Raw genomic sequence first — 27,852 nt, forward strand, 5'->3', positions numbered from 1 at the left:
GATCCATCCCCTCCCATCCACCGATCCACCGCCGGCACCCTACGGGTGACGGTGGATCCTCCGGCTCCCGTCGGACCCAGAGGTAGGCCCGGCTCTACTGTCCTCGCGGGCTCACTTCCCTCCACGTGGAATGGAAGGGGTCCCTACAGGGACGGCGAGTCCTCATTCACCAAGTCACCCTAATCCCACGGTTAGCGTCAGAGGATCGAAAACTTCAAGTGAAAGGAGGAGGAAGGGAAAAGAAAACTTACAAAATCAACAAATCCTGGCTCCGGCCGCATTGGGGGATGTCCTGGCACCGGGTACACAAAGTCGAGGACGGCGCCAACAGAGTCCTTCATGGGATCCATCGCCTCCTTAATATGCTGTGCCACCTCGGAAGGAGGGAGCGCGTTATTGCCAAGCGTTGTCCCTTCAAATGACGCTTTAGGCACCATCTGATACAGGGGAAGCGCGCGCACCATCAACGGCACAACCCTCCTCATGTGGTAGGCACCAATAATCCCCGGCCCCTTCACACCCCTCTCCTTTAGGGTTCGGAGGGCAGCAAGAAGGCCATTGAGATTCTTCTTTTCCTTGGCCTTAACGCCCCATCCCCATGACTCCGGGGCCTCCAAGATGTAGCACCCAGTAAAGGCTGGCAAGGGAGCGACGGCGGCGTTCTTAACGTAGAACCATTGTGAATGCCACCCCTTATTGGAGGTGGTCAGACGCATCAACAGATACGCCCCCGCCCGGGTGCTGTGGAGGTGGATGCTGGCACACCCCACCGCGCGTGCAGATCTTGCTTCCCGACCCGCCTCTTCATGAGATTAACGTCAAAGAGGTATCGCCATAGGTCAAAGTGGGATCTATCCCCAAGAACCCCTTGCATAAGGTGACAAACGCCGCAATGTGCTAAATCTTGTTGAGGGAAAGGTGTTGAAGCTCCACCTAATAGTAGTCCATCAGTCCCCGAAGGAACTGGTGGGCGGGCGTGGCAAATCCTCGCTCATGGAAGTGGGTGAAAGAAATGACATACCCTTCGGGTGGCTCTAGTTCCCCCTCTTCACCGGGAAGCCACCACTCCATGGCGGCGATCAATGAGCGAAGGAGGCCTCGGCGGATGAGGCCCTCTAAGCGCTGACGGGAGATATTGGATTTGTACCCCGGGTCCATTGCGACGGTAGGAGCAGCACAGGGAAGAAGGCAGCAGCGAGTTTGACAGCGGAGGCAGTATGGGGTGCGAGAGACACAGGCGATTGACGGTGGAGGCTAAGGACATGAAGGCGAGGAGGCAAAATGCGGAACCCTAGGGGTGAACCCCATGGTCTTATAGGGGCGACGGATGCGAGAAGGGCAACCATCCACCTCGATCTCTGAGCCTACCATGCGCACCGCCGTGTCACCCTCATGGGATACGCGCACACGATCCCTATACCTTCCCGAAAAATCACACCGAATGGTTTGCCTTCCCCCGGCGGACCGGGACTCTTTCTCCATCAAGGGGACATGAGTCGTAGAGCTTTTTTCCTCTGGCCCACTTAGGGTCCCGAAGCCAAAGGCCCATCCCAACGAGGGATAGGCCCACAAACTACTAAGACTCAAGGACGCAAGCGTCACCAGGGCCGCGATCCACAGTCAGGTCCCAGCCAGGCCGGCACTGACTGAAATATCCCATCGATGAAAAACCAAGTCTTTTAGCCTTACCCACGAAGGGTCCGATACTACCCCCCAGGCGACTCTACTCAAAACACCTAGGGGCTCGGGGGCTACACCCATCGGGTGCGCTTACGCGCACCCTCTGGCAAATTAACTCCAACGAAATCAAAGACACCCCCGAATGATTCTGTCCGAATCACCTAGGGGTTCAGGGGCTACTGTCGAGGACCTAACACCGGGGTACTCTAGGAGGTGGAACCAATAACCATCGAACATTAAAAAACTCCTAGACAGACATGGACGCCGCTGCTTTCCTTGCCCAAATGATGGGAGTTTGGTTCCACCTCGCCCGACACCCTCGGGCCAGCTCCGCCTCGCCCGAGGGCTAAGGGCTAGGCTCCGCCTCGTCCGATGCTCTTAGGCCAACTCTGCCTCGCCCGAACCCTGAGGGCTAGGCTCGGTCTCTCCCGAGGGAAAAGGGCCAGCTCCGCCTCGCCCGAGGGCTTAGGGATAGATTCCGCCTCGCCCGACCCCCGAGGGCTAGGCTCGGTCTCTCTCGAGGGATAAGGGCCAGTTTCATCCTCGCTCGAGGGCTTAGGGATATACTTCGCCTCGTCCGATATCTAAGGACCAGCTTCATCTCGCCTGTCAACCTCTTTCCACCCCCTCATGATGATAGGTACAGAGCTCGACAAAGACGTTCGGGTCAACCGTGGCTTCAAGGACCATACCTTGCACCCTGGTAGGAAAAGTACTGCCAGGGAACAATGGGATGGGTGCTTTAGACCCTTCTAGGCATAGCAGAGCCTGAATAGTGTTGCAGGTGCATGTTCTTCGCACTACAGAGTTATAGGCACCTCCTTTCGGCCCTCGGACATGGAACCCAACGTAGACATACGACAACCACTACGCTCCAGGAAAGGACTCGTGACCTCCATAGGTGATGGATGTGCTGTCACCATGTTATGGTCCCAAGGGCGCGGCGCCCGCTTCGCGACCCCTTGGGTCCACCAGATCAGAGCACTCGCTTCAGCCTTCGGACGCCCTCTCCGATCAAAAGGCCTTGCCCACAGCACTACCTCGGACGCCGACCCCGCGTCCCTCCGACAAGGACTCATAGGAACCAGAAGGCGTGCGGAGCAAGGCTAGGCAAGGCTCATAAGTCAAAACCACTATACCAGAGTCCATACCCTGCGCGGGGTAGAACTCTGTAGCCATCCTGACATTCGACAGTGACATCGATAGTATTGTTGGCGCTTATCATCCTCTCACACCCGCCGGAATAGACAACAAGGCTTGGTAGACGTGAACAACACGGCTAGGTAGCGTACGCACCCTTGCCCTCTCACTTGTAAAGCTATCCCCTTCATCTATAAAAGGGGATGTGCTTCCTCCAACAAAGGGACCGACTCTTGACAACACAACATACATCACACACAGTCAAGCTACTACCAAGCTCTTGGCATCCTTTCGACCCTTCCATCAGAGACTTAGGACTAGTCCCTCTCTCGACCGTTTGTACCCCCTACTACGAACCGTTTTTCGGTGCTAATAACACGAGCAGCAACAGACTGGACGTAGGGACATTCGGCCCGAACCAGTATAAATCTTGTGTCCTTTAGCACACTATCTGGGCCTAATACGCATCACTATAAATTTACTTGCCGGTGCTTGTGTGAAACACCGACACCGACCTTCTCGAAGAATGTGTTGATGGTTTTCCCAAAACTCAGGCCCTATGATATCAACATGCGTAGCTGCAACTTGCAATCTTGGTCTTTTTATGGGTTCCCCATAGTCATCAATCTTCACAAGTGTTTCTACCTACAGCTATACGCAATACATTATAAGAAAGATGTTGTCTTGCATGACTGATAACATTTGCAGCATCACCTTTTCTCGGTAAACACTACATCCTTTGCGGAACATAGCCGGTTCATCATCATAGTTTATTTGGAATTGTTGAGCAAGCAGCTCATTCTTGTCCTTTGCAAATGTTCCGTAGAAAAACAAAACTTGAACTAAAACATTTATACCATTGTGATAGAAAGGTCACCAACTCAAGAAAATTTGTACTACCTTCAAAGCTAGCTGAAGCTCTTGTTCACTTTTTGTAGACTTCACCAACATCCAGAAGCAGGTATTGTACTGATTATTTATATGACCTAAAAGGCATAAACAAAGAATATGCATATCAGTGAACTAATCGAATTATTGTTCGATTCTGACACGTATATAGATTGCTCTTTTCTTTTATGTTTGACAAGAAGGTTCATGCTTTGTACAACTTTGGTGGGTATGCTGTGGTTTTCTTGTAGGACTTGAGGGCAAAAAAAAGTCATGCAAATAAATATGAGGTCTCATTTGCTATACAAGAAAATCTGAATTGTAGTTCTAGTAGCTTACACCGAGAGTCACATAGAGGAGAGGGAGTTTAGGGAAGGGGAGGGAGGAGGGGAGAGAGCGCACACTACAGTTTAGGGTTTGGGCCGTACTTAGGGTTTCGCCGAGCAAAGGAGCTCACGCTCCCCGACTAGAGGAGGCATTGAGGAGGTCGTGCGGAGGATGGGGGAGAGGAAGGACGCGACCGGGCCCCACCCACATCGACGCGGCGGCCAGGGGGGCGTTCCCTCATGCTCACCGCCGCCTCGGGAGGGAAGGGGAGAGAGGGAGAGTAAGGGGAGGGAGGGCAAAGGAGGAGGAGGAGGAGGAGGATTGGCGCCGCCGGCGTGGACCGATCGCAGCAAGCGCGCGGTGGAGACGGGGAGGGCTCATGTTGGATCTAGCTGCTCAGTGCAGATCCACCGCTTCCTTTGGCTGCGCGAGGTCGACGCCGTGGTCTAGCCTCAGATCGGCCACCGGGAGGGGCCCCGCGAGGGGCCGCTCTAGATCCACTGCCGAGGTTGCTGACGTGACCTTCTCATCATCATGCATGGCCAGCACGGAGGTTCCTCCACCGCTAGAGGCCTCCGACGCGTCAGGGTGTCCGCTGGCTAGTGACACGGACGTGGAGACGACTGGCGACAGAGGGGCGAAACCCTAGGCCGCGTGAGCCGCCGCATTGCATCGCGAGGAGAAAGTGGCGTGGTGGCGGTGGTGGTGGAGGAGGAGGAGGAGGAGGAGAAGGAGGAGGGAGACCACCGCCGTACGGAGGGCGGGCCACCGCCGAGGCCATCCTATGCCGTCGCCTGAGCCGCGTTGCGAGCGGGGAGCGAGGGAGGGAGAGAGAGAGCGATAGAGAGCGGGGAGGAGGAGGGCGTCGGGGCCGGTGAGAGCCGTCGAGGGCTTCGTAGCGGGCGGGCGCGGGCTGTAGCGAGCGACGGAGCCAACACGGGCCATCGATCGGAGAATCGGACGGACAGGGGAGTTTCGGGCGACGTGGCCACCCTGGTTGGCAGCCAAAGCTCGTCGGCTTAATGATAGTAAATGTAGCACACGGGAACAGGATGGATGGCGTGTGATAGAGGCTATCTAACAATAGAGAGCGAAAGGTATGGAATACATGGCTACTTGGAAAGTCATTTACTTAGTTTCTTGGAGAAGATTTTTTCCCCTAATACTAACTATATTTAGCTTTACAAAAATGATTTGGCTAATCTCTTGAAGATGCTGTTATAAGAGAAACATGGGAGGTAATAGTTAGCTAGTTAATAGCTCATAACTAATATTAGCTAGCTTCTAAAAACAGATGACATTAGCTAGCTAACTATTAGCTGATTTTATCCAACTAGTGAGATAGTTTTAGCTAGGTATTAGCTAACAATTAGCTTGATATTAGCTTAATCCATTTAGATCCAAAGAAGTTAATTATTAGCTTTTCCAAACAGGGCCAGGGCCTATGTTTGTTGGAGTTAGACATTGGTATAAATTGTTAGCGTTTGGATTATCAAAAATTGCATAATAGAAGTTCTTTCATAGACTCGTATGTTTAGATGTACTAAACATGCATATAAGAAATAGTGACATATCTAAGATTTGATGCCATAAAGTTTTGCTATCAACCATGCAGATTCTAAACTACAAATTGACCAGTATTGTTATGATATTTATAAATGCCACATATAAAAATAATACACGGAGTAGCATATATGAGTTACAAATGGTGGTAAACTGGACCTCGCTTTTTTTTAATGAAACACGTGCTAAGCATTATTTTGAAAAAAATATGATAATATGGACCGATTAAAATAGTTTGAAGAAGCAGTTCGAGGTAAAATTTTATTCATGGTTAAACGATAAAATGAGTTGTTTTAGGTAGCTACATAATGGTAATAAAAATGAAAATGGAGTTTGTTAGGCAAGCCAAAATTTTATGCTCAAATACGATAGTGCCGCGTGTAGATGCGTGGGTCCAACGGCAACGAGAGTGGGGGGGGGGGGGGGGGGGGGCTGTAGCAGACCGAGATTTCCAAAATAGAAATCCTGATCCTTTTGCCCCTCTGTGATAATCCCAGTATACCTCAGTTATCACGGGCGTCCATATTACAGATGATTATAGAGTTATACAACATCAGAGTGCACAAATAAATATATTACAATATTTTGGTTACAACTAACAACAAACAAAACACCGTTATTTTGTCGTGGAAGCGAATCTTGGCGATCTCCCATCCAAAGGCATCCTTGAGTATAGAACGAAATCAACTACCAATCTTAACATCACTGTAAGTCAAGAAATCTGCACACTGCCAGATGTGTGCAGGCCATGGTCAGCACCGATGAGCTTTAGTGGAAAGTAGAAAATAAAGGGATCTGGTGATCCTAATAGTTTGATTGTGGTTTGCATCCTTAGCGCATGCAAAAGTAGCATCAAAAGTAATAATAAATCTTCTCTAGTCCCAAACCACAATCTCATTCTCGCATCCACTCATCATCATCGCAAGTCATCACTCATCATCCCTCACAGCACCCTCAGTCTCTCAGTCTAGTCAACGAGGCAACCACCGCACGCCCCTCGTCTAATCGGCCTGAAGCCGTACCTTAGCTGCAGGGGGAGAAAAGCAAAGCACAAAAGAAGCTAGTGAGCTGAACCCTGCACACATGTACGTGGTCATATCCGAGACCGCGGCTATATGTATAAATTTTCCCCCACATGAACATCGTCGACGTATCACCGTCAAACGATGAACACTGCCACCGCAAACTAGGCCGACTAACACCAGTCTTGCCCACCAGCCAGAGCGAAGATATATAGACGCCACTATATAAGCTAGGATCGTGTCGTTGAGGTAGCACGGAGTAACCCCCACCCTCCTGAACTAATTTGGGCAACGGACCGCACCCATGTAAGCATGTGGTGTGCACGGAAATAACCCGTGATTTATGGCTGGCCAGATCGAGCACCTTCCACCAATCTTTTGGAGATGTTACCGTTCCCAGGTTTTTAAAAAAATTTCCACCTACAAAATATGGTGTAAACTTTTGCGGAAGGAACTAAACAAAGCCTGAGTATTTAAGTAAATTAACTCTTGATTTTGCATGAACAATGCGTCATATCAGGGCTTGATGTCTCTTTAGGGCTCATTCGTTTATGGCCATTCCAGCCCAGGAATAGTTCTTGGTAAGGATTGCATTGGCTATACAAATTACACTAGCATTATTCTAGAATTTAATGGCGCTATGCATTCAGTGGTAGGCGAGATCCCCATCGACAGCGAGGCACATGTGGTGACTTCGTGATTTTCAAGATCTGTCGGCTTAGTCCATCAAAGGTGCTCATAGAGGTAGAGTTTTACGTACGTGTGTTCATAGGGATGAATGTACGTATATGTTGTGAACGTCTGCGTTGTACTGTGTAATTAAAAAAAACATTTCTGGTAGGAATGGTTCTTGGTCACCATTCCTTGCCAAACAAACACAGCTTTAAGATGCTGGAAACTTGTTGCTAAGAGAAACCATGGGGAATATGTACGAATTTAGCCTATCATTTTCATTATTCATGCTATATATTTGGAGAGGTTCTTTTTTCTTAAACAGGGCGTGCCTATCACGCGGACATGCATCAATCACCTTCTGAGGACTGAGGCCCCGTTTTACCGTGTCACTGCGATGATATTGAATGTTGCGCGGCTTGGCACCTGTCGCTGCATAGCAATATCCCGTCCTCTCGACTCATCAACGTGACCCATGAGACGGAGACTCGGAGTCCCCGTAACATTCCGGATTTTTCTGTAACCCAAAAAAAAAATACGAACTTTTTAAATTTTTTCTGCAATATGTGTAGCATATAGTCGCTAGGTCAAATCTAAGTCAAACTATTCCCATCCCAACCTAACTTCAAAATCCCAATTTCAAAACTTTGATGCATGCAAACAACCAAACATAACCTCGTTTTATACCGAATCAACAACAAAGACAACCAAACACAACATGATGCATGATTTGAGCATATATCTCATCAGCCCAGCTCCCCATCACCAAAGCAACCATTCACGCTCTAAAAATTAATTGAATTATTTACTGTCCATGCTGAAAAATACTGTTCATATAAAAATATTATGATAAAAAAATACTGCTTAAAAAACAAACCGAAAAATCAGGCTGACCAGGCAGCCGGCTCTCGAGAAGATGTGATCCATAGCCGGTCTACACAAGGGAACAAACTGGGATAGACCCCGAGAAAGGCAAAAAAGTAGTACCACCATGGCTCATGGCCATGTGAAAGAATTAACGGTAGCGGCAGCCCGCAGGAGAACAGAACCAATCGTTGACAACTGGGCCACCTACTAGGACAGCCCCACAAGTCATTCTGGTAGATTGGCACCGTTGAAATATCTCTCGGGTCCACTTTTAATAGCCGGCTCCACTAGCCGAACCCAGTGCAGTACTATATATCCACGCTGCGCCCACCTGCTCGCGAAAAAAGTTCAATCTGGAGTGTCGCTTGTTTCAAATCCCTCGCTTTGCTTCCTCTCCCCGCTTCCTCTTACCAAATCTAGGGTTCCCGATCGAAATCCTCCGCCACCGCCGCCGCCGGCGATAATGTCGGCCAGCGCCGAGCCCGAGAAGGACGCCGCGGCCGCGGCCGCCGCCGAGGGCGACGAGAAGACGGAGGCGAAGGGCGCCGGCTCCGGCTGGGAGCTGCTGTACTGCGGCGGGACGAGCTTCGACGCCATGGGCAGGAAGGTGGTGGGCGGGGCGCAGGGCAACCTGGTGTCGCCGACGCGGTTGCGGCCGCTCGTGGGCGTTGATATCCGCTTCGTCGCCCCTGGATGCAGTGAGTCCCGTCGTCCTTGCCTGCGTTTGAGATGATGTGCGCGCCAATTTTTTGGCGGGACGGGAGGTGCTGGAACTAGTTGACGATTATAAATGTTTAGATTAGTTTACGATCATAGATGCAATCACACGAAAGCAGGTCGAGTTGGTCTGTGGACTGTGGTCCTTCTCTGGAGTTTAGATTCGTTCAGGGAGTGGGTCATTCGATGAGTTCACGCTGAAATGTTGGCCTGTCTGATTTTAGCAAGTCAGTATAGAAAATGGGGGCAAAATAGGTTACTGCAGTACCATTATTGGTATAACTTTCCAGTACAGCCTTGGTCTGTTAGTCGCACCAATGTTGAGAAGATTAGTTTGAAAAAATATGCAGAGGGACTACAGTATTGAAACTTCTCCCTTACCTCTACCTTTTATCATGTAATTTCATCAAAAGCTGTAATCGAAATAGCTGCATGTTTTTTGTGGAGCGGTGGCGTTAAATAGATACAAATGGACTGAGCTGGGCTGGGTTACTTGGTCCCCCAAAAAAGGCGCCTGCGGGGTGAGGGGGAGGGGTGAGTGAACAAATACAAATGTGTCGGTCGACTTGGACAAGAAGAAACGAAGGGAAGTGATGGGAGCCCTAAATGTTGGAGCCCAGTGCCGTTACCTCTTGTCGTTTTGCCTCCTCTGCAGCCAACCTGCCACTCTTTACTATTCTCCCTCTGTGCACGTGGAAGGGTGGAGCAGAGGCGGCAGGAGGTCAGGAGTGCTCGTTGGCGGCATGCAGATGAGAGCTCGGCAGTGACGTGCCGACGTGAGAGGCTGATATGGCTTGCACACTCGGACAAAGTCCTCACTTATTGCGGCATGTGAGTGAGGGGGCTGGGGGTTGTAATTGTAACGGCGTGGTATGGAGATTGCTTGAGATGGAAGCCCACCAATTTACTGTTCCTTTGTCTGAAAGTCACCTCTTGCTTAATTTGATTGGTGAATAAATTGAGGTACTATCTTAATCGTATATTGAAGGTTATATGCTTTACCATGTTGTATATTTGGTTTCAGTTATCCGAATTTCAACTCAACAGTTGTTCAATATACTTTTCAGTCTTTGCTAGTGACTTGTTTTAACATTTTTCCCAGCTGCTTGCCACTGTGTTGCTTTAGATGCTGAAGGCAAATGTTATACATGGGGTCGCAATGAGGTATAAATCTGAATAGTCAGTTGCACTTGTTCTATTTATTGCTTAACACTAATACCTTCTAGCAGAAGGGACAGCTAGGACATGGGGATACTCTTTTGCGTAACCTGCCGACTGTTGTTTCTCAACTATCAAAGTAAGATAGTCTATTTGCCTACAACAGCAAGCTCTTTACCTGCAGCTTTATTGTTAATAACTGTCTATAGCATTGGTAAACTCGTGAGCTAATTAGGTAGTATGACTAATATGAGTGTTATGAAGCCGTTAAACATTCTTTATGTGTTCAAAGATATTAACAGACACTTGTTAATCCTCCAGATACAAAATCATCAAAGCAAGTGTTGGAAGAAACCATACAGTGGTTGTAACTGATGATGGGAAATCATTCTCTTTCGGCCATAACAAGCATGGACAGTTAGGGACGGGTTCCTTAAGGAATGGTTGGTATCTTTCACTTCTTATTGCCTGTGAATAGTCACAGAGGTGCCAACACACACCATTTTGTTGCTAACATATCGTTATGTTTTTCAAGTTTAAACAATCATGATACACTCTGCAAACATGTAGATATTTTATTCAAATTTCTTTTTTTCCTATTCTGCTTGATGAAACCATTAGTACTTCGATGTAGCATCTCATGTGAACTTGAAGTTATCTTTGAGTACTTGTTGGAAATGGCATTTCATACGTTCCTTTTGCCCCCAGGGTCTGTTTTTTTTTTTGAGGAATCAGGAGGAGCCAGGGTCTCCTACTGCAGATAGATTAAAATAAAGTGTACAGATTACAGTTAAACAGAGAAGGGGGCAAGCAAAAGCACAAACAGGATCTGTGGGACAATTGATAAACTTAACTTTGTTATATTCTTCAGCATAATGGTATTATCATTGTCCAGGATTGATAATTAGTCTTGAGAATCTTGTGGACATTTCCCCCCCTCTTTGATCTTACATGTTGCTATTTTACCGTGGTTCTTCAATTGATGCAGAGATTGAGTCATCGCCAGTGCCCTGTATTGTTGTGGAAGCAACCAACGCTGTCTGTGGGGCTGATTTTACCGTCTGGTTGTCATCTGTGGAAGGCTCTTCTATACTGTATGTCTTTGCTGGAGATTAAAAAATAGAAATCTTCAACCTCTTTTGATTAATATCTTCTTTGGCTGTGTTAGTGGGTGTTGCTTGTCAGTTTTTTTGATGCAGTATTTTATTCTTCTTTGCTATTCAGTACAGCAGGCCTTCCCCAATATGGTCAACTTGGGCATGGAACTGATAATGAGGTTGGTTGCTACTCTTAAAACACATGCTGGCTTTTCTCTTATTTTCTATCAATTCAATATGATTTGATTTATGCTATTTCAGTACAATGCTAAAGAATCGTCTGTCAAGCTGACCTATGATCCCCAGCCCCGCCCAAGAGCAATAGCTGCATTTTCTGGGAAAACTGTTGTCAAAGTTGCATGTGGAACTAACCATACAGGTTTTTCTTCATCCCTACCTTCTTTTTAGCCATCATGATTAACACTGATGTCAACCCTGTTTCTTTACTTGTATGTTGCAGTTGCAGTTGATTCCAGTGGCTTTGTTTACACGTATGTGTTTAATTCACCATTTGTTTTACACAATTTCAAAACTAATAGTTAATAATAGGTGTGAGTGCGCTCTATGTTTGCTGTATGAAGACCGCATATGTGCAGGACTTGTTTTTTTTTTCAGATTTAATGTCTTCTATTTTCCCTTACTGGTGTTTTTTTTTTTTTTTTTTTGACAGCTGGGGTTTTGGTGGATATGGAAGGTATGATATTATTGGCATGCATCCAACTGTAACCATGTGATAATCCAAACCCAAGGAGGTTCATATAATGACTTGCTTGTTACTTAGGTTGGGGCATAGAGAACAGAAGGATGAATGGCAACCTCGCATTGTAGAAGTCTTCCAGAAGCATAATGTTCTGCCTCCTAATGCTATTGTCTCAGCTGGTTCTGCGAGTTCTGCATGCACTGCTGGTATGTTACAACTATCTCTGGTGCACAGACCATTCTTATAGTCATTTAATTTAAGCTTATGCTATTTAGACTGGGGGTAATAGGTTTCTGTGGTATCTTGCTTGTTTGCATGGATGAACTATCATAAAGGATAAGTGCTAGTAAACTTAACATTTTCCTTGTATCATCTGTTGGTATCTTCCCTGTACTTTAGACCGTGCATGCATTTGCTTAAACCCGAATTTTTACCCAACATTCATGTAAGTGCTCATCTTGATGCTGCTGCTCCCACATTAGACGTCACATTACTTCATTAAGGCAAAGCATGCAAGCATTTTTTTTGCATATTACCTGTAAGCCTCTTCTTGTACAGTTACTTTGATAATTGACACTGGATGCTACAGACGAAGAGATCTAGATGTGGTTGAAGAGTTAGGTTTTGTTTGCTCTGCTGCTTCTAAACCGTGTTGCAGCCCATTTAGATGTTGTTGCTTTCTAGATAACAAAAAAAGGCGTTTTAGCCAGCTATCCACGTACCTGGATGGCAAATAGTCTTTAGATTCCCAAATGTATGTATATATGTAGCTGGTTTTTCTTTCCTTTCCCTTTTTGGTGCTGTCTCATGTTGGGCTTCAGTTCTAATCTACCTGAACCTGCTTTAGACTAAAAAGCTTTGTTGTTATTGATGTTGTATTAAATAAAAAAAACTAATTGAGAAAATAGGGAGATAGAGCCTTACTAAAAAGTATCTTACCATTGTTTTATGCTTGCTCTTCTTAAGCAGCTTCAAAACATACACATTACAGCAGCTGCAAGTTAACCCTCTTGTATTTCTTTAGAAGTGAATTCTTATCAGATTGTTTGCCAGCTAAGCTATTTATTGCCAACCTATTGAATCTGGTGACAAAATACTAGTCAAATGACTTTATGCTTTATCACTACATAGGGTGAATAGCCCTTCGAACTATGCAAGGCAATGAGGCATATATATTTGTTTGTTCAGTTACGATGTTTTTGCTTTGGTCTGGTTTTTAGGCGTCAATTTCACCATGAGGCATCTGGCATTACCCTTGAAGTAACCTGGTCTATAATTAAATAATTTTTATTTCACATACTGCTGCAATTCATTGACTGAAAAGAATTATTATAGTTTTGAGCTGCTAAGAACCTCCTGATTGTATTGCAAAACCCATAATTGACATCATTGTATTAATTTCTGGTCGGTTTGATTTCTAGGTGGTGGACAGTTGTATATGTGGGGAAAGATGAAGAATACAGGCGATGATTGGATGTACCCGAAACCTGTGATGGATTTAAGGTTCCCCACACACTTGTCACAATAATGCAGAATACCATAATCTACCATACTTTATTGTTATTGTTCTTGTAATATGCTTTTGTTTTTTAGTTATTTGTCATAGTTAACTTCATGATGTAGCATTATTATGCTTGGTTTTCTGCTTATACTGTCAATTTATTTACTTCAGTGGTTGGAATATTCGCTGCATGGCTTCTGGTAACATGCACCACGTTGTTGGTGCTGATGATTCATGCATAAGCTGGGGTCTTGCCCAGAATGGAGAGCTTGGTTATGGGCCTAACGGTCAGAAGTATGTATATATAAAAATATTAGAATATGTTCATTATACAGTACTTAATAGACTGTCTCACTGGCCATTGCTGTACCATATATTTGTAATATAGATCATCAGCAAATCCCAAAAAGGTTGACATTCTTGAGGGCATGCATGTTACAAGGTAATTACATTAAACCAATACATGTCTGTTTGCATTCCATCCCTTTTAAGGTTGGTCTATTAACTTGAGAACACTCCAGTGTCGGCTGTGGATTTGGACTGTCTCTGATTGTTGTGGACAGAGCAAATGTTGGTGATCGACTTGATCAGGTAATTTAATGACACTTTGGTGCATGGATGCTTCGATTAATTAATTAATATTAGGTTAAACATTCAGTCGAATGCTTTATATCATATGAGATAAGCAAAAGGAACGGGTCTTCCATTGGATAAATCTAATCTTGTAGATTTATTTTCTGCTCTGCAATTGAATAATAATGTTTAGTGATACATGCAGACAAAGGCAACTGATGGAATGATAAATAAGGGATTAAGGGGATATAACTAGGTCGCAATTGAACAAAGAACTTATCCAAACGCTCTCTCAATGACTTGGATTTATATTTACATGTTTAACATCTACCACCTGTTTTATTGCCTTGAAATATCAATGTGCTGTTAGCCTTTTCATTCTTCCGTTGTTTGGTGGACATGTTTTAATCATCATATTTTAATACATTTTTCTTTTGTTGCTCAGCTGGAAATTTATGATGGCGATACCTCAGCTGAAGGTTTGTATTCCCTTATGTTTTTGTTTCGGAATGGCACGATTTGATTCTGGAAGCAGACACTTAAATCTTCCATGCTTTTTCCTGCATGCAAATGAAATCACTTTATTAGGCCTTAGCTGAACATTCACCCTGCATCTATTCTGAGTACATTTGTGCTGGGCTGGGTCAACCCATTCATCATGAGGCCCCATGATCCTAAATTACTACAAAAATGAACATGCAGTCTTGCTGGTTATTTATTTTTGTTGAACTGTGTTGTGCGTTCTGCAGAATAAACACTAGGGATTTGAACCATCATTTGTAGAAAACAATGAAAATACGTTGGTTTATGTTATACTATCTTCTAAAGCATCTTTTGAGTTGACAACCAAAATTGAGTTGGCTTGCCATTCAAATTTGCTTCACAACTATAATTGACTTTACATTTTGCTGATTCTCATATCTTATTGATGGTTTTGAATTCACCACTGCAGTAGAGAAGGTGGAGGTGCAAGTAACCAAGAAGGCGTCTGCCAGCACCAATTCACGTGCCAACAAGCGCAAGAAAACTAAGGATGTTTCTGAATCTGAAGAGGATGAGGATGATGATGATGATGAAAGTGGAGATGATGAAAATGGTGATATAGAAGAGCCAAAGGGTAGGCGTGGCCGCAAACCCTCTAGAGGGAGAGGCAGGGGAGCCAAAAAGGCAACCCCTGAGGCAAAGCCATCTGGAAGGGGCAGAGGCCGCCCTAAGAAAACTGAGAGTCCTGCTCAGAAAGCCGGAACCTCAGGCAGCCGTGGTGGAAAGAGAGGAGGAAAAAGAGGAGGACCACGCAAGTGATCGTCTGTTCTACAGTAATGTGGTGTTGAAATCAGTTCAAGTGATCTCTAACACCTGATGTGATCCAACCATTGAGGATTCATTTTGGCTATTCAAAGACAGTAGTTTTTTCCCCTTGTTTCCGAGTGGAGTGTGCCATCTCATTGTAAGTCTAGAAATGCCTAACCTGTACATCTGTGTTCCTCATTGATGATATTCTCTTCGGTTTTAGGCTATTAATGAACCCTTGATGGAGTGATTTCTCCTGTTCAATCACATGGCCCTTGATGAGGACACTGACTGCTGTATGCAACTATGCCTGTTTGGGTTGGACCCTCGGAAGCTATCTGCCCTGGCAGCCAATCCCAGGCGTCTATTTTTGGTGGCCTGGGGTTGCCTGGCGTGGTCCAGTGAGTCAAGTTGGCAAGGCCACCAACCTCAAGCTGTTTCGGTCGGCGCGAGCTAGGCCCACGAGATACGAAAGTTGTTTTCGGTCGGCGGAGTGATTTGCACATCCTCAGCCAAGGCTTTGGGCCGACTACAACAGCTACTCGCACAGTCGCCGCACACCACCCTCCGTTCCTAAAAAACACTTAGACAAAAGAATAGTCCAAAAGAAAATATAGACGGACCAGGGCCACTTGGAATTTTTTTTTTGGTTGCCTGCCTCGTCATGCAACAGTGAATGCATCCGTGTGCGCTGTGAATGCCAACTTGTTAAAAGACTGACCTTGACTGAAATGTTAACCGTTGATCAATGTTTGTTTTGTTCTGATCATTTTTCCCAATACATGCATATTCGTCCTCCAGATCGTCTCTTTATTCGGTGTCCCTGAGGTAGGCTAGTTATCTTGATTAGTGATTTTGTTCGTGAGACTGACGCAGCATGTTGGTTTATACTCCATTATTCCCTCCGACCCAAGAAAGAGTGCCGGTATGGCTCCTGTTTTCAGAGAGGGTGGCCGGTATGGCGGTTTACTGGAATCGTTATTGGTCCATCCGAATCTGGCTCAGGGTGCTTGAGGCCGTCAGAACTCGTAGGAACACGACGCTTAGGGAACTCGGCGACGAGTTGTTCAACTTGATGGCCGAGATGCAACACCACATGCTCGAGATTGGAGACCTTGCCATCGACGCAACGCTTCCAGGAGCCGAACTCCTCCTTCGACGCCCTCATGCCCCGCATGAAATCCTTTAGGTCGAAGATCGCCTTGGTACTCTCACTCAGAAGGGTGAGGATTTGGCCGAACTGAGCTTTAGTATGAATGGAACACCAGGATCGAGGCTCTGGTACTAGCAGGGGCGGATCCACCAATCTGGCGAGGACTGGCGGCCGCCAGACCTCCCCGCCGGCGAGAACACCACCCACCCCACTCCCTCGGTCCTCAGCCATGGCCGGCGGCGACCGAAGAGCATACTGTGCTTGGGCCTGTTCATTGGGCTGTATGCTCCATCGGTCCATCCGCATGAAGCCCATGTAGAATGCGAAAAGGCTCTGCGTGCGTCTAGTTCCGCCCGTGGGCGTCGCCGTGTCGTTTCAGTTTCTCTAATCTCCATCCGATGGTACGCCTACTCCATCCGTGGGCATCGCCGCACGCCCGTACCGCACTGCTGGCCGACGGTCGCTGCTGCGTTGCTCTGCTGCTGCTGCTGTCAAGTTCAGGCGTTCAGGTTCAGCGATGCAAAATTCTGGTGCGGCAGCAACACAAAGGGGAAAAAAGAAGAGTCTTTTACTTGTATCTCATTAAAAAAGATGGTCTAATCGTATATGTCTCTAAAAAGTTCGATCTATCGTCAGTGTCCAAGCTTGAAAAACTTTTCTCTCTCACGCCATTCTGTCCACCTTCTGTTTGATTTGCGCCGTTTGGCTGTCCTGACGAGTGGAGTCTGCTGTGGCAAATGACCTCAGTTGCCCCTTCGCCGTTGGAATTAGAGGTGGAGGCCGTGTTGACGCTGTGTCGGTTGCCGCTGCCGGTGCCGGTGCAGCTGCAGCGGCGCCGGGTTTGGGCTTGCCTTCCTCCTTCCTCACGGCCGGTGGTGGTGGCGCCGCCGCCTTGTGCTGCTGCTCTGGCTCCGGTTTGCCGCTCTTGGCGTCCACCACCTGCTGCTCGGCAGCGGGCTTCTTGGTGGTAGCATCCTCGTCCTTGGCCTTGGGCTTGGGAATGGCGTCGTCCTTGGGCTTCTTGGCGTCCTCGTCTTCCTTTCCCTTGCGCTGGTCCTGCGTCGGCGTCAGCTTGGCGTCCCCGGCCGGTGGCGCCTTTGCCTGCTGCTTGGCCGCTGCCAGATCTTGGACCTGCTGCTGCTGCGACGCAGGCAGGCGCTTGGGCACGGTGAGCGTGAGGACTCCGGCTTCGAAGCGTCCGGCAATGTCGTCGAGGTTGGAGGTCGAGGGCAGCTGGAAGACCTTGCTGAAGCGGGAGTGCCTGGGGTTGGCGGCGGCGTCGGAGCGCTGGCCGCGGACGGTGAGGCGGCCGGCGCCGTCGACTTGCACCCTGAAATCTTGTTTCCTGAAGCCTTTTTACAGGCAAGAAATTAAACACAGGAGTCATGCAATGGGTGTGCATGCAGCTAAGGAACTGTGCATCCAGGAGGGGCAGGGCGGCCATTAGCATTAGCGTGCAGTACCTGAGAGGTGGATGCGGAGGATGAAGCTGGTGGCGTTCTCCTGCCACTCGTACCTCGGGTCGAACTCCTGATCAGCTGCTGCTGCATGCTTGCTGCCGGCGGTGGCCATGGATTCTCTTATTGTTATCGATCAGCTGCAAGAAGGAAGGATCAGGCTAGCTAGTGTGATAGCAGATGGCTAACTGCTTTGCTTGTGTCGTCTGTATGCTGGATCGGATCGATCAGCTAGCTCTGGAACGCCGATGGATGGTGAGATGAGATGAGAGAGCTAGATAGCAATATAGATGTATATATATCATCGATATATCATACTGTATATAAAAAAATATAAGATAGATGACGGCCGGATTGTTCCAAACTTGGCTTGGGGGGCTCATCACTACTTAACATGCATTGCATTGGTGAAAACTTGTTTGGGATGGAATGGAATTCTCTCTCCGCGCGGTTATTGCTATTGCTGGAAATGGTGAGGCTTTGCAGCTAGGATAGGATGGAGGTCCAGGGATTGAGTGGACAGAGAGGTGAGTGGGAATGGAAGGGAGGGGGTGGCTATATATAGAGCAGGGCAAGTTGGCGCCAAGGCCAACCTTGTTAGCGCCAAAAGCCATCAGGTTGCCACCCAGCAGGCAGTGGCACATGAGAAACAAAAGTTCCAGGGGCATTCAAGTCCTTTGCCACCCACATTTCACACCGTTAGTGCTGCAAATAGACAGAATGGCGTGAGAGAGAAAAGTTTTTCGAGCTTGGACACTGACGATAGATCGAACTTTTTAGGGACATAGACAATTAGACCATCTTTTTTAATGACATACAAGTAAAAGACTCAAAAAAGAAAAGGCAAAGTTAAATTGATTCAATCTATTGCGAATTTGATTGGCTTATAGTTGAGCAATTGATTTACTGAATTCTTTAATTGATAGTTGTAGGATTAAAGAGATACTTTAGCAACGTTTCTGGTCCAAGTACGGGTACAAATACTGCAGCACCTGAAGAAACAATTGAAGTTGCAGCTACAGGCACAGGTACTGCTGCTGCACCTGAAGAAACAATAGAAGTTGCAGCTAGAGATTGTGATATATATATATATATATATATATATATATATATATATATATATATATATATATATATATAAGTATATATATATATAAGTATATCGTTATTTTTTCATGCTATTTATTATCTTTTATATTCTATACAATAGCTTCATGAAAAAACTAGCAGTCCAAAGTTCACCATGGACAGGGGCAGATCCAGCACCGCGGCGGGATGGGCTCGAGCCCCGCTACCGCCTGCTCGGACCATGGAGCCCCTCCTACGAATTTGCACCTATTGAAGCTTGGAAGAAAGGGGTAGCACTGAAAGATAAGGGATAAGCCCCTCCTAATCTATTTTTCTAGATCCACCACTGGTCATAGATCATTTTTTTTTTTGTCCTGGATCCACCATTGGGCACTAGGTGTGACACTCCCACTCCAATGATCCCACGATAAGGTAGGTGATTCTATTTTGGGACAGGTGAGAAGTCGAGCTCGCCACAGCTGCCGCCGAGCTGTCGGTTCGGTCATAGGTTCAATTCCAAGGTAGGTTTCCTGTTCTGTGTTACAAGCATATAAGCCACTTGGTTTGAAGAGCAAATAAAAGTACATGCTGGGCCGCACGAGCCTGATAAAAGAACTAATTGACTGACTCCGGTCCAGTAACAGTAATACTCGAGTTGGGTTTCCTAGCGCGCATGCCTAGTTCTCGACTCGTCTTCGCACACGTTGGATGCATGGGACCTAGTCGGTGATAGGCGTGGCCGATGGAAATCGACGTGGAAAGGGATATGATGGCAGAGGTGCCAACCCCAGGGCAGGCATGAGATGGTGGTGGAGCAGGATGATCGGTGCTTTGCATTGCCATCGTCGATTTGCCAGTTTGAACCAGGACGGACAAGTAGCTTGTCCTCCATGACGGGAGTGGGAGAGGGACCTGCAGGACTCGCTTGGATGATGGCGTGCTTCTTCTCCTTGGACGCCGGCGTGGAGCAGCAGTGGTTCTCCTTGTTCACGGTGGCAGTAGCACCGGCAGTGGACGTCCTCTTGCCGGTGCCAGGCTTCTTGTGCTGCGCCGATGCCGGCGACAACGATGGATGCCGGTGCCCTGTACTTGTATACAATAGGTAGGGATAGGGTGTGGTCATTCGGAGCTTGGCGAATGTGCTCATGGAGACACATGTTCTCGTTTACCATTCTTTGGGTCAAGATGAGTTTGTATATACACAAATTTGTGGCTTCTAGGAACATACTATTTTTCGCCACCGCCAATGCCTACGATCTGGTAGTTGCCAGCACAGAAGGGGCTACCACAACAACAACGATCAATTTGATTTCAAAGGCAGTTCAAAGCCAGGAGCCATTCTGCAAATCCCCACTGTTATTATTCTATTGATGCAAGGCCTGTGTGAATATGCGTTGCTTTTGCTGCATTTTAGATTGAATATTTGTATGCTCAGTTCCTGTTTCGGCTTGGCCACGTGCAAATATAGGTGTCCTGACTTGTATTGTTTTTTTTTTTATCTCCATATGCGGTAATAAGGTACTTTGAATATATAAGGCCTGATGAAGTGTGGTTCTTGCTACTGAAACGGGATGGCAAATAAGTGAATGCAACTGAGAGCTAATTTATGCTGGCGTTGCAGAGCAGGTGGCTGATGGTTTGGGAGGGCCATGGGATTGCTAGTTTGCTACGTACTTCCCAGTACCAAATATGCTTAGTTTTAGTAAATAATGTATATTCAGGAACAACACAATTGAGCCTTTGATCAAGAGCATTACATCAGAGCGCCTCTGACCAGGTGCGTGTCTCTGATCTGTCGACACGAGAAAATATACCATGCAAGTTTCATGCTTCTTCTATAATTTAATTGCTTATGAGGAATTTTTATCCGTCGCAAATGTCATTTTGTTTAGTTTATATGCATTGTTGGTATTGTAACTCATTTGACACTTTTAGGTAGAATTCAACTCCACCGCAAAAATTATTGGGATTAGGCATGGGGATGTGATTGTTTCATTTAACGGGATATGCTCTCAGACTATGCCAAAGGTGAAAAACTGAGAATGCATCTAGTTTTATTAGATACGTGAAAAATATGTCTATTCTTATGTGTTCAAAATTTGCTCCCAGTTGGAGGATTATTTGCTTTCTCTTGGCTGGAAATTTCTGGAGAGGAAAATTGGATCGTCTAAGATTGTTCTGAAGGTTTATTTTAAGTTATGTGCAGTATTAAAATGTAAATTTTAGCGCTTATTTTTTTAAATACAAAAAATGTTAACAATTGCCATATGATGCTTCTTGTAGTTAAAGGTTTATGAACCCCTCAATCGCCGGGAGAGTACTATAAACCTGCCTCTGGGATTTTCGTGCCTTCCAACAGGTAAGGAAGTTGAGGTGAAAGCTAATATGTATCTCTTATTTCCTTTGATTAAATCTCACATAAGTAAACTTTTACAAAAGCGTAGTTCAATAGTTGATAAAAATATACTTGATTGTGTGTGTTGGGGTGGGTGGGGTCGGGGGGGGGGGGGGGGGGGGTGGGGGGGGGGGGGGGGGGGGGGGGTAAAGGCATCAGGTTATCGTGGTTATGCTTCGTCGAGTGAGTTTTGTTCCTTCACACGAAAGAATTGAAGACAACCTTGTACAAAGGGTGCTCTCTGAGGCTAAGAAGAATAGTGCTTTTTAAGGCAAGTAAGCTATAGAGATTTGACAAAGCACATCAACATTGAAGCGGAGCACCTTAATTGACTCCACTCCCAACCTCTGTGGCCTTCGTCTAGATAAAAAAAGGGTTCATTATATATGTGCATGTGCCCTTTCAAAGAGTGTCATACATAACACATGATTTTTGTAGGCCCTACTACTAACCAATGATTGAAATTTTGATCTGAATTTTTTGTTATTTCTAGATTTCATGTATATTTGATTTCAAGTTCAAGTTGAACATAATACTAGTAAGTCTATGTTTCTAAGAACGAATTATGCAATAAGAATAGTACGTTGGTTTTATCTTTTATTTTTATCTTCTAGTGCATCTTTTCTGAGTATACAACCAAAACTGAGCTGGGTTCCATTTTAAACTTGGTTCACAGCTATCATTGACTTTACACTTTTGTCGTTTCCCATTTCTTATGGATGATTTTGATTTCACCACAGCAGTAAAGGAGAAGGTGAAGGTGCCAGTAACTGAGAAGGCGTTTGCCAGCGCCAAATCACATGGCATCAAGCGCAAGGAAACCACTCCTGAACCAATGTCATCTGGAACGGCCTTGTGCCCTCCTAAGAATAGTGAGATTCCTCAGGAAGATGGAAGCTCAGGTGGCCCTGGTGCCGTGCAGAGAGTGGAGGAAAAAGAGTAAGACCACAAATTGGTAGTCCCTGACTGTGTTCTGCCGTTCTGCTTGTTGGTGTAATCAGTTGAAGGGGCCCTCTAACACCTGATGTCATCCAGCCATGGACGATTCTATTTTGGTACTAGTGCCTCTATTTATCTATCCCTGCTTCGGTTTTAGGTTATTATGAACCCTTCGGCTGGGTTAGTAATTTATCCTGTTTGAATCATGTAGCCATCATTTACAACTATCTCGTTACTATGGATATGACGAGGCAGGCTTTATATTCTTTTTTTTTTCAAAAATAAGGCAGGCTTTATATTCTGCTCTAATGGCCCTAGCTTTTGTGGTAGCCCCTGGGGCTAAATGGGCCTATTTGACGTGGTTGTTCTGCACCTACTTTATTCGCTTAAGACGAAATCATTTTCTATTGCAGGACAGTAAGGTCAGGGTTCCCTAATTCGGTTCGCTTGTGTACCAGTGTACTCTGCTGTGCTGCTGTTCATTTCCGATTCATTTCGCAGCTGGGTGGCGATCTGAATCTTAGAACGAATAGCCTTGTTCAAATAAATGTTCGTTTACTCTTTGAGTCTACTTATAAGTCTGTCTAAGAGAGCTCTAGCTTTAAAAACATAGATACAAAGCACCAACCCCACCGTGGAGCAAACTTCGTTTGCAAACACAACAAGCCAGGTTCAGTATCGACCATACCAAACATGTCAGATCAAATTCATAAAATAAGATACCATTTTTTGTTGTTAAAAAAAAAGAAGTAGGGAGGCACTAGCGTGAGGACGTCCGGCCCTAGCAACGCGTCTGGACGCAGCTCCCCACCCGTACGATACGATCCACAAGAGCCCGTTCGATACGAGCGACTCGCCCCAGCCTTCACACAACATGCCCGTCCACAAGCGCAGTGCGTGCCGGCCCCTAGCCCGCCCCCTCCGCAACCCCTGGTGCGCCACGCGCCCCATCTCCCGCCCCCAGCGTGCCCCTTCTGCAACCCTCCTCCTCCGGCTCATCGCATCCCATCCCTTGGCGCCCTGGCCATGCCCCCATATCTCTCTGAACGTATCTCCGAAACATGAAACACTTGCGACATGAAAACACTTAAATGCAACATACGTCTGAAGGAGACGAAACATTTGAAACATACACATGTAACTTATGTGTGAAATATATGCAACATCCAGATTAAGCACTTGCAACTAAACATTTACTCTAATATAAGACTGAAACAACTGAAACATTTGGAACATACTTGCAACATATGTGTGAAACATATGCAACATTCAGATCATAACGCTTGCAACATACGCCTGGAACAGATGAAACATTTTGAACAAATACTTGCAACATGCCTCTAAAACACTTTGCAACATATGGAATATGTGCAAACATCCCCGATCTACTTTTGCAACATCCACATCAAACAATTGCAACATATCTCTGAAACGTTTGAAACATGCTTTTGCAACATAAGGAAGGGGAGGCCTGGGCCGGTCGATTCCAGCCATCGGGGTGGGAGCCAGCGGCGAGCGACCACCACCAGCATCTGGCCGCGCTTGTGGGTGCCCTAGGATCGGCCGGGGACGACCCGAGGCGCCCCGGTACGTGTGCCTAGCGGCCATCAGCAGGGGCGGCGGCGACGAGGCATCCTAGTGGCGTTGGGGGTTGGGAAAGAGGCCGAGGAGGCGCTCTGCTATCAACGGACACGAGATAGAGAGCGAGAGATGGGGAGAGCAGAGGCAGCGCGCGGGATGGCCGCGACGGGCAGGCTACGCGACCCGGGGGTCGAATCCGCAAAGATCGGGCACGCGACGAGCAGGGCGAGCGACGGGATGGAGCAACTGTCACGGGGAAACATGCGTCGCAAGCGGGAGCGAGCAGCATAGGCGGAAACGGCAAGGCGCATTGTGGCGCGCCGCGTGGGAGCATTATCGTAAGAAGTAACAACAAAGTTTGCTGCATCATCTGGAAACAGAAACGTAGTCAGTAGTCACTGCCACAGTACAAAAGGAACCTGCTGTCCTTGCCGATTTACAAACGTTGATTGCCGCACCTGGTGCCAGCAAGAGCAGGCGGCGTGTCGGGCAACGGCGACCGGGACGAGAAGAAGCAGCAGGACAGCGCGGTCTGTGCGTGCAGCCACTCGCGTCCACCCACTGCCTGTGCTTGATGGGGCACCTCGATGCGGATGATGCCGGAGGGCGTGGCTGACGAACGAAATCGACGATGAAAGGGCCACCCCGGGGCGTGAGATGGTGGAGGTCTGGAGGAGGATGCATGTTGCGTGCTTTGCATTGCCACCGCAGTTTGAACCAGGACAAGCAGCTTGTCCTCCATGACGGGAGCGGGAGTGGGAGCTGCAGGACTCAGTTGGACGATGGCGCGCTTCTTCTTCGCCTTGGACGCTGGCGTGGAGCAGCAGTTGTTCTCCTTGTTCATGGTGGCGGCGGCACTGGCAGTGGACGTCCTTCTGCCAGTGCTGGCCTTGTTGTGCTACGCCGATGCTGGTGACGGCGATGGCTACTGGTCTGTCTGGCCGTTGATGCCCATGGGGCGCGCGCTGGGGCTGAGTGTCCTTGGCGTCTCGGCCTCGGATGACGGTGTTGTCGAACACACTGAGACGCTTGCCCGCCAATGACCGCAGTCCTGCCGAGCGTGCCAGAAAACAAAGTACCAATGTACCTGGCAGGTACAACGGAGGAAAAGAAAGAATTGAGAAAAAAAAACATTAAATAAAGGCAAAACAGTCATTTTATAATCCACTGAACGGCGTTTGCAAAGCCAACTAATTAACGAAAGTGTCGAAAAAGGCACAAAAGGTAAACTTACTATTAAATAGATTAATATTAAAATTTAAGGATCAAGAAAGGAAGTTCAGTGTCAAATTGAGAATTTTCTCTTTTTTCAAGTTGGCATGGCAAAACATTGTACTCGTTTTTCTTTCAAGTTGGCATGGCAAAACATGTTGTTCATTCCTTCTTAAGGATAACGGAGGTCAAGCCATTTTCCCGTCCAATTCACATCAACAGATACATAGCACAGATTATGTAGCATCTGCATATAGTACGGTTGTATTCTCACCGCTGTCGTCCGAGTCGTCATAATTCTGAACATTCACCCTGCATCTATCATAAGTATATTTGTACTGTGCTGGGTCAATCCTTTCATCATGAAGAGTTGAAGACCTAACACATGATCCAAAATTACTACAAAAACGAACATGCAGTCTTGCTGGTTATTTACTTTTGTTGAACTGTGTTGTGCGTTCTCAGATTTTGGATGCAGAATAAACACTAGGGATCTGAACCACCAATTGTAGAAAACAATGAAAATGCGTTGGTTTATGTTGTACTATCTTCTAAAGCATCTTTTCTGAGTAGACAACCAAAATTGAGTTGGCTTGCCATTCAAATTTGCTTCACAGCTATAATTTGACTTTACATTTTGCTGATTCAAATATCTTATTGATGGTTTTGAATTCACCACTGCAGTAGAGAAGGTGGAGGTGCAAGTAACCAAGAAGCCGTCTGCCAGCACCAATTCACGTGACAACAAGCGCAAGAAAACTAAGGATGTTTCTGAATCTGAATCTCAGGAGGAGGAGGAGGAGGAGGAGGAGGAGGATGAAAGTGGTGATATAGAAGAGTCAAATGGTAGGCGTGGCCGCAAACCCTCTAGTAGTGGGAGAGGCAGGGGAGCCAAAAAGGCAACCCCTGGGGCAAAGCCATCTGGAAGGGGCAGAGGCCGCCGTATGAAAAACGAGAGTCCTGCTCAGAAAGCCGGACCTCAGGCAGCCGTGGTGGAAAGAGAGGAGGAAAAAGAAGACGCCATGCAAGTGATCGTCTGTTCTACAGTAATGTGGTGTAGAAATCAGTAACACCTGACGTGATCCAACCATTGTGTAGAAAGTAAGAATAGGAGCCAACATCTTGTTGTATTGATCTCAGTGTGTATATATAGTACATCAGGGAGGTTGCGACTTGTGCAAACCGTCCCGTTCTACAGCCGGCGCATGTCGTGCGCGTGGTGACCACGCTCACTGCCTCTGGCAGTTTACAGTCATGGTCAAACTCTACACCGTATACTATCTATCCTCAACACCCCCCGCAGTCTGACGTGTGGTAGGAGCAACACAAAGACCGGACCGAAAAGCTTCAAACGTCGTCGTCGGCAATCCCTTCGTCATGATGTCCGAGTACTGTTCGCCAGGTCGGAACGTGGAGGACGTGGAGGTCGCCGAGCTGGACGCGTTCACGAACGAAGTGTATGTCGAGCTCAATATGTTTGGTTCGCTTGTGGTGGACGGGGTTGGAGGACATGTACACCTGCCGAGACGTTGTCACGTAGTACGCGACTGTAGCCTTCGAGAGGTGGCAGCGGAGTTCGCCGAGGAGCTTGGCGCAGACCAAATGCACTCGGCCGCCGTGTTCGCCACAGCCCTGTACTCTGCCTCTGCGCTGGAACGGGAGACTGGTGGGCTATCGTTTCGACGAACCAGGAGACCAGGGACGCGCCGAGGAAGACGCAGAAGCCTGATGTCGGAGCGCTGCGTATCCGGGCATCCTGGCCCAATCGGCGTCGGAGTACGCCGTGACGTCGAGCTCGGGGGAGGCGCGGAGATGCAGGCCGTGCGACGTCGTGCCGCGAACGTAGCGGAGTATGCGCTTGAGCATGGCCATGTGAGGCGCATGCAGATCATGCATGTGCAAGGCACGCCTATTGCACAGCGAATGCAAGATCCGGGCGTGTCACTGGTGAGGTACATGAGCACACCCGCCAAGCTTCGGTAGGTCGATGCGTCGTTGATGGCAGGCGCCGTCGGTGGACAACTTGCCTTTGGAGTCGATCGGACTGGAGACTGGGCTTGCACGACGTCATTCCAGCACGGTCCAGAATGTCCTCGGCATAGCACTCTTGGGAGAGGAAGAAGCCATCGGCGGTGTGCTTGACATCAATGCCGAGGAAGAAGCGCAGCTCGCCCATGTCCTTGATGGCGAACTCGGTGCGCAGACGATCGATGACGTGCTGCAATAGACCGGGGCTGGAGCCGGTGAGCACGATGTCGTCCACGTACAGCAGTAGGTAGGCGATGTCGTGGCCGCGACGGAGAACGAAGAGCGACGAGTCGGAGCGTGTGGCCCGGAAGCCAAGCTTGATGACGTAGTCGGCGAAGCGGGTGAACCACACGCGAGGTGCTTGCCGCAGTCCGTACAAGGACTTGTCGAGGAGGCAGACGGCGTCGGGGTGATCTGCGTTGACGAATCCTGTGGGCTGTTGGCACATGACGCGTTCCTTGAGGTTGCCGTGGAGGAAGGCGTTGGAGACATCCAACTGTTTGGTCGCCCAGCGCCGAGAAGCTGCAATGGTGAGCACCATGCGTACGGTCGTTGGCTTCACGACCGGAGTGAAGGTCTCGTCGAAGTCCACCCCGACATGCTGGGTGAAACCGCGCACCACCCATCGAGCCTTGTATCGCTCCAATGTGCCATCGGGATTGAGCTTATGCTTGAACACCCATTTACCCAAAACGACGTTGGTGCCCGACGGTCGATCGACGAGACGCCAAGTTCGATTGCGCTGCAGTGTGTCGAATTCGGGCGCCATGACGTCGCACCAATTTGGGTCGTTCAGTGCGGCGTGAGCAGAGGTCGGTATGGGT

General features: G+C 47.6%; 3 protein-coding genes across 3 annotated transcripts; 2 read left to right on the forward strand and 1 right to left on the reverse strand.

Moving 5' to 3' along the window:
* Window positions 1-8,518: 8,518 nt before the first annotated feature.
* LOC136493992 (uncharacterized) lies at window positions 8,519-15,480 on the forward strand. Its single transcript, XM_066490124.1, has 16 exons — window positions 8,519-8,857; window positions 9,979-10,040; window positions 10,106-10,173; window positions 10,356-10,477; window positions 11,023-11,128; window positions 11,259-11,310; window positions 11,393-11,510; window positions 11,592-11,622; window positions 11,802-11,825; window positions 11,913-12,037; window positions 13,253-13,334; window positions 13,504-13,626; window positions 13,721-13,774; window positions 13,854-13,923; window positions 14,351-14,384; window positions 14,858-15,480. The coding sequence occupies exons 1-16, from the start codon at window positions 8,623-8,625 to the stop codon at window positions 15,205-15,207; spliced, it is 1,656 nt and encodes a 551-aa protein (XP_066346221.1). The 5' UTR covers window positions 8,519-8,622; the 3' UTR covers window positions 15,208-15,480.
* Window positions 15,481-16,948: 1,468 nt separating this feature from the next.
* LOC136494908 (inactive protein RESTRICTED TEV MOVEMENT 2-like) lies at window positions 16,949-18,315 on the reverse strand. The gene is made up of 2 exons (XM_066491081.1): window positions 17,812-18,315; window positions 16,949-17,700 (listed from the first exon to the last, which is right to left on the reverse strand). Exons 1-2 carry the CDS (start codon window positions 17,918-17,920, stop codon window positions 17,012-17,014), a joined length of 798 nt encoding a protein of 265 aa, XP_066347178.1. The 5' UTR covers window positions 17,921-18,315; the 3' UTR covers window positions 16,949-17,011.
* Window positions 18,316-19,805: 1,490 nt separating this feature from the next.
* LOC136492480 (uncharacterized) lies at window positions 19,806-22,211 on the forward strand. Its single transcript, XM_066488483.1, has 5 exons — window positions 19,806-19,958; window positions 20,809-20,901; window positions 20,983-21,057; window positions 21,157-21,232; window positions 22,012-22,211. Exons 1-5 carry the CDS (start codon window positions 19,806-19,808, stop codon window positions 22,209-22,211), a joined length of 597 nt encoding a protein of 198 aa, XP_066344580.1.
* The last annotated feature ends 5,641 nt before the right edge of the window (window positions 22,212-27,852 follow it).

The sequence above is a fragment of the Miscanthus floridulus genome, chromosome 11 (genome assembly GCF_019320115.1).
Source record: "Miscanthus floridulus cultivar M001 chromosome 11, ASM1932011v1, whole genome shotgun sequence".
Classification (NCBI taxonomy): Eukaryota; Viridiplantae; Streptophyta; class Magnoliopsida; order Poales; family Poaceae; genus Miscanthus; species Miscanthus floridulus.